Source organism: Tinamus guttatus, unplaced genomic scaffold (assembly GCF_059628265.1).
Source record: "Tinamus guttatus ecotype Peru unplaced genomic scaffold, ASM5962826v1 Tinamus_guttatus_pri_ptg000659l, whole genome shotgun sequence".
NCBI classification, from domain to species: Eukaryota; Metazoa; Chordata; class Aves; order Tinamiformes; family Tinamidae; genus Tinamus; species Tinamus guttatus.
In genome coordinates, this window is record NW_028289193.1 from 385122 (window position 1) to 404183 (window position 19062).

The window sequence follows — 19062 nt, forward strand, 5'->3', positions numbered from 1 at the left end:
AGTGGTACATTAATGAGCTTAAACAACTAGGTGACTTATGTTTGTCACAAATACATATTACAAACAAACAACCACAAAACTATAACTGAAAATAAAATAAATAATTTCAATAGCTTTTCTTAAATTTTTAATATTTATAAAATATATAGCACTTTCTTTAACATTTGTTCAGTCTCTTTTTCTCCACAACAAATTAAAACTTATGACGTATTTCAAATATGCTAAAGGATAACTGAAAATTCAAAAGAAATATGTAATTCAGCTAATGTTCATCAATTTATTATTGTATATCGAGATTGTACATCTGCTGCAAAAATAGCCATTTCTTCACCTAATATACATATTTTTCTGTATAGTATTATAAGATTAAGTTTTTTTGACTGTAAAGTTCCACAGATTTGTATGCCTATGTAACTTATTAATATATACCGAATATCTTCCTTTAGTATATACTAATATATGTATACTCACACACATATAGACACACACCATGTATTATATATTAGTATATACTGAATAATACAAGACTTCTATGATATAAAGTTGGGCTTCCTGTGGACAAAGTGGAAGGTATGTATATTATAGGAGGGAATGCTGTGTAGGTATTACTATGTCCAATGTGTTTTAATAAACTACTGTACTGCAATGATATACAGAATCCAAATAGAAATTTTGTTTTTTATTCCCTATTTTTTTCCTAGTGATTCCAATAGCTTGTGAACTGCTGCCTCAGTTAATCTCCTTGAAAACAGACAAATTTTATAAAAAGCCAAGGGTATAGAACTTAGTTGGCCTTACAGACCCTATTCTGGGAAGATGCTAAAAGGGCACTCAAAATCCTTTTTACTCAGGAAAGCAATAAACTCGGGTTTGACTTTATTCCCTTGGACCTTAGCGCTGGTCGCGCTCCTGGCACTGTTCTGGTGGGGGTACCGTGACGGTGATGCCGGTTGTGCCCTACCGGTGTTGCTGCCTGTCCGAGCAGAGACAGGCGGGTGTAGGGGGGTACCCATGGGAACACAAGAGGGAATATGCACAAATTTGTGACAGAAGGGGAGAAAGACAAAGCATGACGAGGACCGGCCAGCACAGGGTGGCATTTTGTGTGGTCCTGCTCCTCCACGTTGTGGAGCAGGAGAAGGGTGATGCAGAGAAACCTCCCTGGGATGATCCATCGCCTTCATGTGGCCTCTCTGCATGCAGGGATCCCCTGCGCCCGCCCGCAGCGCTGCTGAGGGGCTGCTCCGTCCAGCCTCGGCCCAGGTGGAGGCTCCGCTCACTAGGGATCCTGCTGCACGTGGGATGCACCAGCAGGAACCGCCGGGACACAGGACCTGGCTGCGGGGCCAGCAGCCTTGCGGAGGGTTGTCCCTTTCAACGGGCCTGGCTGCAGGGACTGCGCGTCCGCTGGAGAGGGGACGCGTTGGATGTGGCTTTGGTTTTGGTTTTTGGAGCTCGCCTGCTCCAGGGCTGCTCTGTGGTATGGACAATATTGCAACACGCAGGGGTTTTACTGCAAAGGCTCTTTCTGCCCCAAACAGCTGCCCATGCAGCAGCAGCTCTGCAGGCGTGGGAGAGGGAAGGCGCCCGACTGCACAACACGTTATTAACACATTATTATCAGTCCAAATTACGGCCCTGCCTGGAAGGCTCCTGCTGAGAACCTCCAGGTCTGGTTTAGTCATTTAGTCATTTCATTTACTAAGACAGTTACTTGAATTTGGGAAGCCTAACTGGGGAATAAAAAGGACAGTACTTTAACTGTGCATTAATACACATGAAAGAATTAGACGTGATTACAAAGTAAAGGCTCAGAGCTGCCTGAAGCATTTTAAAATCAGCTTAATTTTTTTTTTATAGGGACTATACTTTTCCAGATTGCAGACCTTGTAAGAAAATGGAAAGTGTGATACAATGATTTATGTTTAATATTAATCCATAACATTTTCCAAAGAGTTCCTTGGAATAGCTGTAAGCAGAATGAAGACTGATCTTTGTTTTAGGTAGAGGCAATACTGCAGGATATGCACACATAGGGATACTGATGTGTAGCTACCACTGCATTTTAAAGGTCAAAAGCTGTACATTCAAAAGATCTTCAGCCTTTTAAATATTGTGATTGATGTAAGATACATCTTAAGGCATTGAATAAACTAAATCATATTTCAAATCGCAGGCTGCAGCATCTACAACTATCTACCCATGTGTTTAACTGCTTCTGTGAAAGCACACAAAGTAAACAAATACATTTCTTCAGGAGTAACAGCTGATTTTGAACGGAATATTTTTCATTAATTTAATCTCATAGCATATCGGTACTGTTTACTATTATTTTGTATTCTTATGAGTTCTAGTCTGAGTAGCAAATCTTAAAATTAAGAACTTGATCATCAAAAGTGACCCACTTAACAACAGGTGTCCACAAACTTCAATTTGTCCTTAATTAACATAATTTTCATCATAAAAGCAAAGTAAGTCAACCCAAATATTTTCAGTTATAATTAGGACTATATATTTTTTGGTATCCTATTTAACATGACTTCAATAGGCACAGTACTATATGTATATGCATAAAGTTTTTTTTTTTTAGTAAATTTATTTAAGGTTCAATATAATAGCACAAAGAGAGCAAATTACATTTTATTTTATGGGTTATTTATGGATTTATTTTATTTTGCCTGCTTTGCATTTTTTCATCAAAATAATTTCATTTGATTACAGAGCTTCAACAGAAAATGATAGTTCATAGTTCATTATAATTGTGTTTACCTTCATTGTTAGCTTACAAAATAAAAATATTCATTATTTCTTATATACTAAATGAAAGACTGCAACAGAAAGTCTGCCATTTGACATATGTGTATGAAACTCATAATGCTTTAAATGTGAATTTCCTATGTGTATTTAAATGAAAAATATGGCCATTAAATATATCTGCAGATGATATTTCACTATTTCAGGACTATTTATAATTTAAAATTTGCCCTCCCCATCTCTTGGCTGAGTTTTCCACCAGCCTCCTCCACGAGGGCAGGCCTGGAGAGCAGAACCACCTCTCAGTGTCTATGAGCTGCCCAGAACCTGCTGGATGGATAAACCAGCACACGGCTGCAGCCAAGGCTACCCGTTATATGCTCTTATATTGCCACTTTAATCTTTTCGAGACTGAGGATTAAGCCCCATCAGTTTTGCTCCTGGAAATACAGAGGGTTTGTTTTCGGTTTTCGGTTTTGTTTTTAAAGGAACAAAATAAAACAAATCACAGCACCGATTTGCAGGCTACTGTCTCTTAAATATTCTGAGCTTAACACCAGTAAGGAAAGGCTCTCTTTGCTGTGCACAGCGGTTCTAAAGGCAGAGTGTGACACAGGTTTCCAGCAGACCCTGGTGCATTCAGGGCCCTGCAGTGATTTCAGCAGGTCAGTTCGGAGCAAAGCCCCGTTCCCCTAATTGTTTCATTTACCGAAATCCCTCGATCTGCAGCAGTTTGCAGCTGCAGAGCTCCTGTTGTTTCTCGAATACGCTACTTTCACGTTTAAGCACATTAAACAAGGCCACTTAAGACATCTGCCTGTTGCGGTGGTACGGTTGTGCACAGGGGTGTCACCAGAACCCCAAACATTCCCTGGGCTTAGTTTTGGATTCTGTCACTGCCATGGGTGTTTCCTTAGGTGTTAACACAGGGATATCTGTGGCTGGGTGCTAAAAGGAAGGAGCTGATTTGAGAGCACAGAGAAGGAGAAGTTCTCCTAGCAGATGTGGCGCTTTCCTCTTCAGCGTTGTCATGTCCTGTCACAATTTGTGTTTCCAGTATGTGCTTTCTTGACAAGGGAAATGTCTGAGCCATCGTCCCGAGACCACTGCAATTTCAGATTCAAAGCATCTGGGGTTTATAATCTCTCAGGAACAAATCCTAGATGCCACTGACAGCCACGGCAGTTTGGAACGGCATTCAGAAACCAGGATTTGACCCCGTTACTGACAGAGGATCCATAAAAACGCGCACACCCCCCACGTACTGACTGTGAAACCCTGGACACTGGGGACACTCAGCACGATGCCCTCTGATCCAGAACCGGGCACCCACCCAGCTCCCGCGGCAAGCGCCTGTTCAAGTCACTTGAAAGAGATAAAGAGTTCCCAGAAATGATGTTTTTCAGATTATTTGAAATCAGAATCACCTATACTTCAAGGCCACAATTTGCAAGGACAGTCTCTCATATATGTCAATCCAAATACTTCCAATACAAAGCAAAGTGGCAGAGGCATGTTTTGTCCCTATACTTCATTCAGTTTTTGTCCCTGCCATACTTTCTATAGAGCTTCATTCTGAAAATGCTTCCCCCTGGATTTGTCTATTCACTTATAATTCTTTTAATATGAAGAGGTGGATGTGAAACATTTAGTCTTTCTGCTGCACCAGGCAAAGTGTATCCATAAGCCTAACCTGCTATGTGCTTTTATAACAAGTCAAAACAAGAAACATACAGGAAGTTTTGATTTGAATATAGTAAATATAATCCTCCCAAAATTTAAAATATTTTATAGTTTAAATATATTTAGATATATTAAATAAATTAAATATATTTAAAAATATATTTTAAATATATTTTAAATATTATGCACATGCTGAAATTGCACCAATTGTTCTTCCTCAATGTTTTAATTTCTCTTGTCCTGCCTTTCAAAAAATGCCCATCTCTTGCACTCTTTCAGGTATATCACACGTATTCTTCCAATATTTTGCCGTGTCCACTAACGTGTGGAAATTAGCCCCAAATGAAATTATTTTCCAAAATATTATTCAAATAAAGTTTTTAGTTTAAAATTTAGAGCTCTCATGATTTATTACATTTGACTTTTGAACTAGTAGTGGTGGTCCAGAGTGATGTAAAATTTTAACTGTGCAAAGACATTATGCATTCTGTCACCAATTACATCTTTACAAGTTACTTAATTTGTCCCTGTCTATTACTAACAATATAAAAAAGGAAATCATTAAGAATTCAAAGGGTGGAATCGTTCTTCAAGCATAATGTTTAATGTCTATTTTGCTGAGAGCCTGAGTGGTAGAGAAATTGCATTTATGATGTGAAATCAAGATTATACATGGAAACAATGCATTAGGTGGATTGTGTCTGCAACAAATTCAAAAATCAAAGCTTGTGAACAAAGACTACTAGAGTTACATAATTTAATTATCAACAAAAAGCAGGAAGGAAATAATGGACAATCTATGTTACACACCTGTAGTTAATTTATGCTTTAAATTAAATTTATATCACATCTGTTTTTATGTGAGGGAGAGGGAACGTTCATGGATTTTTTTTAACGTGTCAGTCCAATATGACTCTACCTTTGTCATTGTTGCTATCAGAATAAAAGAACAAAATAAAAAACAGTAGCATGACTCAATGCACAGACACAAATATGGATACACAACAGTGCTTAAAGTGCTTTCTTATTTAAGGAGATACTTTCACAAATGCCTTTTCATGCTCATCTCCTTGTCACCAGGTACTATATGCTCGTTGCTTGCTCTTATGTCATTTACAATATAGCAGTAAGGTATTAAGTCCATACTAAGGGTTTAATATATTGTCATATAAAATCATCTGAAAACAGGAAAAGGACAATTCTATTTGTATATTATTACAGCAATTTGAAAATTTTATTAAATACCGAAGTGCTTCACTGCATCATTTACTCTTTTGCTTGCAGTGTTGCTTAAAGCACTATGTAAGTACAAATCATACTAAAAGCATATCCATCCTATTCTGGAGTTTTGGCTAGGAGTATTTACTGGTGCCTTGCAGAACAGAGATGAATTTATGATCCCATGCGACCATTTATCTGCTGATACTGCAACATGTCTTTCCTCCCAAGACTGGTTTCCATGTGCACGGTTCACCAAAGGTCTAACTCTCATGAGTATATACACGGTTATGTCCTGTTTGTAAGTGGCAGTGTGAGGGGTCAAGTGGTATGCTTTAATTTGCCAGTACCAGAGGTTGTGGGAGCAGCAGAAGCTGTGGCCTGACTGCCCACGAACAGAGGGTCCAAACAAGCCACCTTGGCTGCGAAGAACGAGTGGATACAGTGAAGAACTGCAAACAGGTTGGAGAATTCCAGCTCCTGGAGGTGAAGGAAAAGAGGTTAAACACGAAACAAACCAGCAATCAAAGAAAAGAAAAATCACTAAAGTCATCCCATAAAATGAATAGATTCAAATAGAAGCAGTTTTAATAGTTTGATAGGCTTTTTCCTGGTATCTGCCTGATGGGAACTTAGATGTTGAGCTATCCCCATCCAATAAATAGTTGCATGAAGGCTAATACAAATAAAGCTCTGAGTTAAATGCCTCCGCAGAAACATTATCTGATGAAGGAGCGGGAAGCAAATACCATATATTAGCTTTTTCCTGTCATGCAAATTTGGCACTGTTAGCAGGCTGATGTGTATGGAAAGGGAATGAATGCACCATATTAGTACACATATCTTTGGGCTACTATTTTCTATTCAGCATCTCTGAAAAGATCAGCAATGTTGAGATCCACATGTTGCATTTATCTGTCACTTCAGTCTATACTCATAGCTATTATTTACTTATTCTGACTCCATAGTCAATAAAAGAAAAAAAAAAGAGAGACATATTTTCCGATATGTCTTGGGGCTACTGGGCTACTATCACACCATGATATTCTAGCTCGATTTTCATTTAGAGTCTTACCATTATCAGACCAAAAATTGGAACAAACTTTAGGTTTTAAACATACTAGCAAAATTAAACAAACAAACAAACAAAAATCACTTTTTTGTTTTCCTTTAACTTACATTTCTTTATAATTCTTCAATATGCTATTAGACTAGCTGAGATGCTTTTGAACACCAACACAAAGGAAAGAAATTAAAAAGCCCTATGTTTTTATGAATATATGTACTTTTTGGCTAACTGATTGTATTTGATCAATTAAAATCACAGGGATTGTGGTCTTCTTTAGGTTTTGATACATATGATATTTTTATGTTGTTTTGATCCAAATCAAAAGATATTTTGATTTAATAAACAGTTTCTCTACTTGAAAGATGAGGTACATGAATACATACATACGTTAGGCTGCAGTGCAGACTTGCTATCTCTGTTGCATTTATGCATTGCCTACATTTACGTGTGTGTGTCTTGCAAGATTAAGACAGTAACAGCACATCTGTGATGCATTCGGATTGTCTTTCTGCCCAACGGTTGTATTTGCAGGGTATCTAACGCCAGAGTTTTCTTGTTTGCTTACAAATTATTCACAACCTTGTAAATACAACCAAAACTGTCGAACGTCTCCAGCTGATCTCAACCTGCAATGTTGTGTCTCCTGAGGCTTCCAGGAGGGTTCCTCTAGGTAACCCGTGGGGACGTTCACACAACTTCCATGTGCACGTGCGGCAGTTGCTGGGAAGCAGCCGGTTGGATGTGGAGGGAACGCTCTGACGGAGCCAGCGAGTGGAATTTCGTGCAGCTCCATTGCGGTTTCAGGACATGCTCAGAAAGGAACCTCTAACTGCCCAAGAGCTTCCTAAACTCCCCTGACTATCAGTTCTCAAGAAAGAAGGTTAATGCCAACTTTCACACATCTGCTATGTTTATCAGTTTAAAATATCTGCTTAGGAACACTTTCAATTTTAGACACTGTGAGAAGTGTATTTTTATAACTATGTCATAGTTTTTTTTCCCTCCTCAACATTCAAAATAAGATATGTATCCTAGATGGAAAATTAATGGAAATTCACGGATGAGGAAACAAGAAATTATGGAAACTACTTCATACTGAGAATTATTAGTATTTCAAATGAATGGATTTTTCAGTTAACCCATTTTATTAATATTACTTATCCTGTGCTTAGGATGAGCAAGTAAATATTCACTGGAACACTGAAATGTTTACGATATTCATGTGTTACACACAGAAAGACATTTTCCCCCTTTGTCTCAGCAGAACAAGCCTATTTAACATGGTAGCTTGAGAATTGTTCAAGCCAATTAAGTAATTTTCCTAGCTGAAAGTTCTTATATACATTCTAATTATGGTTACTGGACACTGAATATTCACAGTATATTAGTACAATTATTATTATTATTATTACCAGTTTTCACAGGTGTTTCTGCAACAGTAACACATTGGGAAGTCCCCATGCTCAATGGACCTTCAATATAAGTGTAAGGCAAGGGAATATCCTCTAAAGACCATACTGGTTTACTATTATTAATAGTAATGATGTAAGAAGGAACACTCATTATATGTAAGAAACCAGTAAATGTTGGATTTCTGTTTGCCACGAACCTGTATTCCTATTTCTAGTATGCACATAGACACATACATACTATTTGTGCTGAATGAAATAGGGGACTCTAATTAGAAACTGAATTTAACTCCACACACACATTCAGTGATATTTAAACAGGGACTCAAAGTAATGTCAGTCTGTTTAAGAATTTAACAACAGAGCAGGACCCACAGCACTAGTGCGTGGTTGTCTACCCATTTGCAAAGTAATTTGCAATCACCTTTTCATGTCATTAATCAGCTGCTTGTCTAACTACGCTGCCATCCACCAGGGCATTATGCATTGCAAAACCTTCTTTAGTTTAGTTTTGAGGAAATGGACAGACCCCGAAAAAACTTTCAAGACGTTAGGACTGCTACCTGTAGGGAAAACGCTGATGTGAATGCAAAAATATAATAAAGATAAGAAATGCAAACTTAAACCTCATCTACTTGTCCATGCATAAGTACAGAATTTATTGTTATTCCATTTTTTAGCCTGCTGTCTGAACGTGATTTAAATTCTACTCTTCTAAGGTTATCAGTGTCCCTTCTAGTCTTCAGCTGTCCTTCCAACCTGTCTCTGGACTGAACTACCATCACTCAACATTGCTGTCATGATATTGGATGTTTCAACACTATTCATCTGAACATTCACATTTTATGCTAAGGAAAACATAAGTCAGCAAAATGTTGTGAGAGAGAATTCACAGAGATTAGGAGTCGTTGAGATTTACACTAACTTTCCAAAATGAAATCTGGATTGACAGACAAAGTCAGAAAAAGAAGACAGGATCAAAAAAGCAGTCATTATCACATATACAATACATACTCAAGCAATTGTTAGAAACATCTTTTCTTTCATCCACATGTAACCAGCTGATATGCAGAAACATCCGTTATTTCATCAGAGCTGGCACTAGGCAGTCTCTAGATATTAACATTTTGTAAGGAATCTGATTTGGTCTAGGTAGGAAAATAGATAATCCATGTGGAAAAAATTAAACTTGAATAACAAACTTATGTAGCTCAGAAACCTGAACTGAGTGCTATCACTGCAACTGAGCAATCAATCTTTACAAAATCTAAGGTTGTATACCTAAAAACATTTAAAGCTGATACTCTAAAATCAAAGGGTACTGTAAAGTTCACAGAAAAAAAAATCAAAGGAAAAGAATTAAATTAAGATTATATTTCAGAGAAGATACTTGAGATAAGAAGAAATATCAGTCTGGAAAATGATGCAAGAATACATCAAGATACTCTGCAATGCACTAGAAATTGGATATTTTGTTCACAGTGCAATAGCAGCATCTCAGGCTATTTGTCTAGATAATTTCAAGTACAAATTAAATGCCACTGCGTTTAATATTAAATCCTTTAAAGTTACACCTCTTCCTTTACTAAAACAGCCCTATTTTGTTCTGTGTTCAAATGGCCAAAGGTGTGACTAGATCTTCACCCTGATGAACTGCCTTACGTATTTAGCTCGTTTTTGTAACCCTCAGCCTGGGCTTCAGCCAGCCTGTGAACAAAGCCAGGACGATGAAGCACAGCGGTGTGAATTGGTCTGTTTTACTAAGAAAATCGTTAATCTGTGAAAAAACCCTGAAAGTTCAGAAAATCAAAAACAGAGACAGAAGCTACTTTTTACTATCCTGTCACCGTGTAAGAAAACAAAAATATGCTTTCTTTTGTAGTGCTCAAATATGCACACTTTTTTTTGCTCAGTTCAGTTAGAAAGTTTCGCTGTTATTCTAATTTTCTAGGTATCAGATCCTCTTCATTCTAAAGAAACACTGAAATTTTTAGTTCACAGAAAATATTTATTTGTGTGTTTTCTTACAAAAAAAAAGAAAATTGCATGCAAGAAGAAAACTTGTAGTGATCTTATATGTATACTCTGAGATTTAAGGCATATGAACATTGAAACAGAATCCCTTGTAGATTGAAGATACTCTGCATTGGTGTCAGGAAAGGATCAGAGGAGTTTCCATTGCAGTGGTCCAACAACTGGCCAGCTGTAATTGAAGAATAAGGAAGGGCACTCTGAATAGGTAAATAGACTGTAAGGTCCATAAATTAATTCCTTTCTGTCTTACAGAAGAGGAATAAGCTCAGCCCTTCTATTTTTTTTATTATTATCTTTTTTTTTTCCCACCAAACCCACAAATACAGCAGAATGAAGCAGAGGGTCCTGCAGACTCCACGTTCTTCCAAGCTGACAGCTCTAATTTGCAGCTCTCAGTCAGAGAATCCCGTCTGGGCTGGACAAACCTGTGCAATGTCTGCAGCTGAGTGACAGCGGGGAAATAACCTGCAGGTTGGAGCCTCTTGGGCTATCGGTGATTAATGTGGCCCTAAAAGTGTCTCTCCTCCCAAATCTCTTAGGTTTGCCTTACGGTCTGTCAAAGTTGGGTGGCTGCATCCAGTCATCCTGCCATGGTCCCACTAGCACGGCCCTATGGCAATTAATGTCAGACTTGTAAGAGCAGAATTGCTGGAGTCTATAAAGAAACATAAATACTTACAGAGAGGCCAGACAATAGCATCAATATAAAGTCTCTGTAGAAAAATAAGCAGTGTTTTCAGAATGTCTGAGAGAATAGGGCAAATGTTTAAATATGTTAAGTGACTTCCAAAGTGACTACCAGCATATCTGGTAAAGCTGTAACTAATCTATAGCACATGATGTATCTCAGAGCCAAGTCAGGCATGAAGTGCTCTGTTAAAATCTTTGCTAAAATTATTAAAAATACTAGGAAGTGGAGGAATATCTATCACTACTTAAGAATGTAAACTCTGGTGGCAAGTCTGCTTTTCCAAAACACAGAGAAAGCAAGGCTGACTTTGATGAATGGATATGGTTCTACATCTTCCATCAGAAAGCGTTTTTCTTTTATTCTTTTAAAATTAGTACTAATAATTCTGTATATTCCACCAGAATACAAAGGAGATGTTGGACATACTTGAAAATAGTATAGCTAATATTTAAATGCTGCTGCATAACTATTCAGTTTTTTCCTAGGTAATACCAACCTACAACTCTGAATGTATTTATAGAACATTAACAACTTCATGGAGATTTTGGATCAAAATGGCATTTGGATCACGGTGACATTCTTCACTCTCTAGATAGCAAAAACATTCTCAATCTAAAGGACATTCTTGCACAAAAAGAGCATAACACAGCCACACAGCTAAGAGACAGCATCACAAGATACACAAGATGAGCAGTATTGCACACAAAGGAAGAAGGAAAGCATTTAGATTTTGATCTAACTGTATTTTTATGGGAAGGAACTGTATGATGAAACCAACTTTTTTTTTTTTTTTTTTAAACAATCTGTGGCTGGGTCATCTCATATTTGCTGAATGTAACAGAATTATGGTGCCCCAAATGCATTAACACATCCACTCGGTGTTATATCTGCACCTCAGAGATAGAGGAAAGCAGGCCTGGGAGGCAAGAACCCGGGTCTCGAATCATGCATGCACTCACTGCAGCCAGGTAGGTGTACAGCATAATGATATTAATGATGAAGAGGAGAAATGCAATCTCAGTTCTGCTGATTATATTAAGATGTATCACAGTTATCTGCCGTGCCCTGCTTCCTCATTACTGCGAGGAATTGCAACAGTGAAGACATCTAACATGTTGGGCAAGGGCTCCTCAGGTCTGGAGAGCTCCGGCTGTGAACTCCCATTTCATTATATTCCCCACATTACATGTCTGGGAGAGCCACAAAAATTATCTTTACCTAAAGAGTGTTACCCTGTTCCACCCTTGAGACGGGGTCCAAGCTGTCCCGAGTGCAGAACGGCATTAACAGGGGGTGGGAGCTCTGGCTACGAATATTCACCACAGCCTCGAGCAGATGTGCTAGAAAATCCCCATCATCTGATTCCAAACGAATCATACTAAATACAGTATGCATGAAATCTGGCTCTATAAGCATTTCTGAAAATCTGATTAACACTTCTTAATGACTACAGAGTTCCAAAAATAGAGATATCTCTAGGTATCTGATGCTAGTAAAATACAAAAATAGAAAGGCTACCACCTTCTCTCACTGCTTTAAATACATGAAAGGCTCAGTATATACTGATGGAGATTGCTAAAAGAATTTTAAACTGACCAAGGTGAAAAAATATGACCTCAAAGTAATTAAAATTAATTTTATAGCCAAGGTTATTAATCTATTTCTTAGATTAAGCAACATATGCCATATATAAACAATTTGGAATAGTGCAACAGTGTACGAGTGCCATAGCACCTCCCAAAGAAAACATGATATTGCATTCTTTGATCATTTTGTAATTGGCATGCTTCAATCATGAAGAAAATTAAATAAAAAATGTTTACTTCAGATTTGATCAGTAAGGAAGTCTAAACTCATACTAATGAGATGCAACAGTATATTAATATGGATGTTAATCAGTTTTTATAATATTCTACCTGCATATGGTAGAAGATATGGTTTTCTACCTCCATCAAAAGCTGAGAAAAATCTGTTAGAAATGAAGTGGTATTCAGTATGACTGAGAACAACAATAGGTACCATAAAGTTACAAGGATATCTCAAAAGAAATTACAAATTTAATTTAAAAAAATAGTGAGGAAAACTATGTTTTATATATATATGTGAAAACTATAGTTTTCATTGTGATGAAAACTATGGCACTTCTTCAAAATGTAGAATTTGTACTATGTATTGCATTTGGTATATTAAAACATATTTTAAATTTCCTGAAAATAGAAGCATTGTCACATTCTTCAACTGCTAAGAAAATTTTGAAAAAAGTACTGAATCATTAATTTAACTACTTGTAAAATCTTGTGTTAACATAAGGAAATAGGAGACAGATAACGTGAAAGTCATGATGAGTTCCACCTTGCAGCTGTGCTTAGAAGCATGATAAAAGTTTCCAGTTGTTTGCTTAATAGAAAATATTCCTTATGACATTTGATTGTCAAGCTATGGTGTCTTATTGGGAAAGAAAAGAAATTCTGTACCATTAAAACAACTTATAATAAGGAAATAATAAGAAATTATTTAAATTTGTGAGGAAATAAAATATAAAGGTACTGAAAAGCATCTTACATTACTCTTCACTGCTGTTGATTTAATAGGAGCTTTTGCATACTTTTAATATACTAAATATAACATTAAAATAAAGAGCTGTTAAAAATAAAATAAAGAGCTGTTAAGTGGAAAAAAATACAAAACAGTGATAGGTAGAAAGGAAAAAAATACTTGATTAATATTTATTAACTCTTTTTATCTCACATCTTCCCTCAGTGCAATGTATTTCATTAACATACATTATCATGCTCTGACACAGACAAAAAAGCTAACAGAGCAAATTCTTCATCAAAAGTGCGGCTTAAAGCTGGACAAGAAAGTACTTTTTATGTTTACACAAACTCTGTGATTCTAATCAAAAACACCAAATTCAGCTCCAGTTATCTAAGTTCTAGAGAGATGATTTTTCCTCACAAATACTGGGATAGTAAATGCCACATTCTCAAGAGACAACAGTCAAATTAGTCATAAATATCTCAGGGTGACTTTTTCTCATAAATTAACTATAACATCAAAAGCACAACTGAAAATAGTCATTTTCTAATTTTGAATTTGACACATACACAATATTTTATTGAAAAGTAAAGGGGATAAGTGTTATTCCAAACCTTTTTACTCTAAGAAAGAAAAACAGATTTTTGTCCACATACAGACCTAAGGATATATTTTGCACTATTTCCGTTGCAACTAGAAATACCATGGTATGAGTGCGGGCTGGAAGGGCATTCCCACTCTCAGCCACTTTTAACAAAGGGAGAAAGAAGCGAGCTGGTAAACGTGCTTAAAACCACATATGGAGAGTCTTTGTTTGTTTGTTTGTTTTGGTTGTGATTACATCTTTAAAAAGCACTTTAAGCTAGCAGAAATCCAAACAATTCAATTAAATGGTACAACAGTTCTGTCAGTTTTCTTTGCTAGTTAAATCTTTGACTCCACACATTGATCTACAAGTTTTCAAGAAATTCATTGATTTACTTCTCTTTTTCCTACCACCTTGGATACCTGCTTTGAATGCATATTGTCTAAGGAATACAAAGAATGCATTGTTTTTACCTTTGCTTCAATTTGTTTAGTATCTAGGTTTTGGAACAAAAATTTGATTTTGCTCTTCCCATCATCTGAAGAACCTTTGAGCTGGGAAAACTTGTACCGCCAAAGTACAGCCTAGAAGAAACAAAACATACACAAGTCAGCATTGTTATTATGGAAAAGTATATTTTAAAAAGTGGGTCTCCTTCCATGGGACCTTTTAATCTCCATACGGTACATAATTAAAACAGTTTGTGCTGTCTTGTCCCTTTCATCACATGGATGTATTTATAATTTGACAGTGTTTGATTCAGATCAGTGTGAATACATTTGTGAAATGTACTCAGAAATACCTTTATCTCTATTTAATACCAATTAAACAAACAAACAAACAAAAAAGAGAGTCAGTAAATTTGTCTTGCCAAAAAATAAGGTTAAATAAGGATGTTTTCACTGAAGATCTGTTGACTCCTTATTTCACCTGAAATACCTACCACAGAATTACTCTTTTTTTTATTTCCAGAGGAATAAAAAAATATGTTTGTATTTGTATAAAGGGCACATAATATTGAAAACAAATATATATTTAAAAATGATAAGGTAACAAAAAGCAACTCGATAATAAGAACTCTTTTTGAGTTTACATACGAAAGTTCTAACAGGGGATTTGAGATCACTAATTCTAAACCTGATAGTGGCCATTCAAGTCATTATAACACGTTGTGTTACTGAAGAAAAGACTAATGACACTCAATAATAAACATACAATGAATAAAATACAAAACTAACTAGAGGAACATTTTCTAAGTTTCTGTGTTTTTGAATCTAATGTGAATTAATGTAGACAATGTAGACAAACTATGTTTTAAATTCTTTTCTCATGAGAGCAGAAGAGTTCAGTTCTTTTCACTTTTTTTCTTCTTTTTTTTTCCATGTAAGTAGTTGCAACATCACTGAAAAATATGTTTTCCTAAACAGGTATATTGGAAGCAATGAAATTTTCCTTTGTGGTTTGAGTGGTATTTCACATAATTATAAGGTCATCCTCATTCACACCACGCTGCTTCTTGGCAGAGACATTAATTTCACGGCTGTTGGACAACATAAAAACTTAAGGCAAGGACTGATGTTACATTTTTTTTGTTTGTTTAATGGCCTGTAAATGAATTCCTCTCAGTAGCTCATCTGTGCCCTTTGACTATATGGTTAACAACTTAGTATTGAGCTGAAATTAAACAGAATTAGGTAGAGATCAAAATCTCAACTTCCATAAATCTATGGAGGTCCTTGTGCTTCAAGATATCTCGATTTCTTTTAAATACTTGGCAAAATCTTTTACTTGCACCAAGCTAAATAACGTTATCTATGATTGTAACCATCTTAGTAACTTAAAGGGGTAAAAAAAGGATATTATCTTAACTGTTCCTAATTGTTTTAGTAACTGAAAGAGGAAAAAGAAGGACATTATCTTAACTCTTCATTAATACAAATGAAAGAAATGAGTATGACAAATGTGACCCTTTGCATTATTGACATGAATGTTTGTAAGCGAATATAACAATATATAAAAAAAAATCTAAGCTCATTGCCAATTTCATATTTTGTGTGTTAATAACAGATGAGCTCCCAACAGAATAAAGAGAATTAAGGACTTTTTTCAGACATTTAGAGGAGTTGACAATTTATGTGAAACTTTATCCTATTTGGAAACGCTGCCCTCCTGAGCACTCCAATCTTTGCTACAGCAGATGGAATAGCTTCCCTCATCTTTCAGCGTGTGTAATTCCTGTCATCTTTCATGTCTACCTGTGTTCTATGGACAATGAGTTTAACAAAACAAAGCAAAACAGCATACCATTCAGTTGACTGTACATCGTAACCACCTTTTTTAGAGGTCCATGTAACTTAATAAAGCTCATCAGAAAATCACAACCTTTCCCTTTCTGAAGTAAATGTAATTTGAGAAATGAGACTAGAGAGACCATCTTTGCCATCCTTACATGTCCCAACTGGGCAAAGACGGTCTCTTTATCTCAGAACAACCACAGAAAGGTGCTACCAACTCTCTCTCCTCAGCATTTGTGCACTAGTAACAAGGCCCTTAGATGGGAAAGCAAAGTTTCAGGGTGCCTGGCTCTGTTCTCTGTTAGATTAAGACTGAGCATAGATGAAGGATTCACAGAACTACAGTATTTTGTGGCATTGCCCACGCAGCTTTGCCACTTGCTTCACTCTCACTCAGCAAATAAAGAATAATAGTCACACAAAATCACAGAAATGATTCAGGATCACACTTCAGTTTATGCGTAACATCAGGATTGGAGATACCCACCTACCAATGACACTTAAGTACACTGCAAAATCAGCTCTATAGTGTGCAGTGGAAAAATCCTTCTTGAGACTATACCCGATAAGATAACATTTCTTCCATCAAAACAAGTTCTTAGAATTCAGAATCCAATAGGCTACTTAGAAGAGGCTATTATGCCCACTTTATCTAAATTGTAAGGAATAAAAATGCCATTGATAATTTAAGAAATGATTTCCAAATGTAAGTACCAGCTGTTTCCTTTGAGTGGTCTTCAACAAATTGCACACATTTTTCTCTTAAGTGTCCACATGAAAAAGAACTCCATTTGCAAAAGTAAGTGAGGGGAAAATGCTGTGAGCTGCAAGTTAAGTGAGGAATACAAAGCACTGTGAACAGACACATCATTCTGGCTACTTCTTTTGTGGCAAGGAGGGAATTTCTGCAGGACATTTCCTCCCACATGATTTGAACTGGAATGAATGCTTACCGACCCTGTTACATTCTGGATTTAGAAACATGCCTTGGTGAATATTGGCAACAACTGCTGAGACTCTTTGTTTCACTACTGCCTGCAAAAGAAGTCTAACAAATAACTTAAAGCACATGTCCAAATTCTGGATAGCTAAAGTTAGGTGAGTTAGCTAAGTACATGCCCAGTAACAAGCATTTAGTTCTGTGTCTACTGAGAAGGTAAAGCGCTGTGTCCAGCCAGACCCACACGATACACATACACAGCAGATACAGTGATGCACACCTAGCTGTGTCCTATTTGAAAATGGAGCATTTTGGGATTCCCTGCATTACCACTACTGGTTTCATTTCATCATTCAGAGGCTTGTAGCTACAGCAGTGACATAATCACATGGGAGGCAGTATTTCACCTTCTGCCACCTTGCATGGCTCCTGATTTTGGTGTCACAGTGCTCAGTGTGCTCACTTTTCAGAATTCTGATGCTGAAGGCTAATTCTCCTGCATTTAACGAATAAGTGTCCTTGGGCATTCGGGTCACCATTATGAATGCCATTGCCAAAGCCTGGTGAAGGATTTTTCCATGCTTTTGCAAATCATCATTCCTCAACTAATTTGTTGAATGTTTGCTGCAGTGCAAGAGATAAAATAGATTGATATAATTTTGTACAAATATATAAAGTTGACTTCTGAGCAGTAAATACATCTGCAAAACATGCTGGCTTATGCAAAAAAATATGTAAAAAAGTGTCATAAAACTACTCTCAAATCAATTTTTAAAATTATTTGTAGTAGAAATACTTACTGGTCTGCAGATGCAATGTTACTGAGCTAAACGTTCTATTGTGTTCCAGTAGGGCTGCTTTTAGCTAATAAAAACATTCCCTTCAAATGCTTTCTTTGTATAATCTGCAGTAATTGTGCTTAACTTACATAACTGACCATAATTTATAGGACTGTGTATGCAATATGCAGGAAGAAATGCACTTTGGCCCTAGAACAGATTTGACAGCTGGGCCAGATGGATATTTCTTCTTTTAAGTACAAATTTCAGCCAAAATCAGTAATAGTCTGTGGTGAATATTGGCAAAAACTACTAGTGGGTGGTTACGTCCCGCCTAGTGAGTGACTCGTGAGTCACTTCTCAAGTCCAGGTGCTCGACCTTGTCATTCCTTGATGGAAGATCCAGGTAAGAACTCAGTGTCCCCTATTTAACTGTGTTCTTGGACTCCCAGCGGAATTCCAGCACTGGAGTACAGACAGAACAGCAGGTCTTCTAATCCGGAAAGTTAGGGTTAAGATTATTGAATATACTTAAAAAACCATCAGCTTCACAGTTCACATATATATGTCCACATACTGCATTCCATTAGGGACACACACGCGCGGCTCATCTATGTATTGAGAAATGCACCCCAAGAAGAGAGCATCTTTGAACAAGCATCACCATGCACAAGGCTGAAAACAAACAAGATAAATCCTTTTCCAGTTGCTATTCATAGATTACTAAGGTTAGAGTTTACAGGTTAGAGCATTCGATGAAATTAATTTCAAAGAATAGAACACAAGGCAGAGGAACAACGCAGGCAGCTGACATTAAATAAGACTTAGTCTGAAATGATATTATTGTAATAAGGATTCTTTTCTTTAGACATATGCGGGGCCAAGACTCCACCCCAAAACATTTTAAGGATAAGTATTTTATTTATGAGTAATCATCCAGAGCTTATTTATTCCAGTCCTTGTAACCAAGTCCTTACCTTTGATTCTGCTAGAGGTATTTTGTTATAGTTACCCCAAGGTTGTTCTCCGCCTATGTTTATTTTATAGCTACTATATCGATGCAACAT

At 36.7% G+C, this 19062-nt stretch overlaps 1 protein-coding gene across 3 annotated transcripts in view; it reads right to left on the reverse strand.

Annotated features, from left to right (window-relative positions):
* Positions 1–5862: 5862 nt before the first annotated feature.
* Positions 5863–19062, reverse strand: part of SNTG1 (syntrophin gamma 1) — a 301850-nt gene continuing 288650 nt past the window's right edge. For 2 of the 3 annotated variants that reach the window (XM_088536360.1, XM_088536357.1), the window contains 2 exons: positions 14456–14566; positions 5863–6135 (listed from right to left, as the gene is read on the reverse strand). In XM_088536360.1, coding sequence (XP_088392486.1) covers positions 5977–6135; positions 14456–14566 — 270 coding nt within the window. In that variant the 3' untranslated portion in view covers positions 5863–5976. The remainder of the gene's footprint in view (positions 6136–14455; positions 14567–19062) is intronic. The other variant, XM_088536359.1, reaches the window with a different exon arrangement.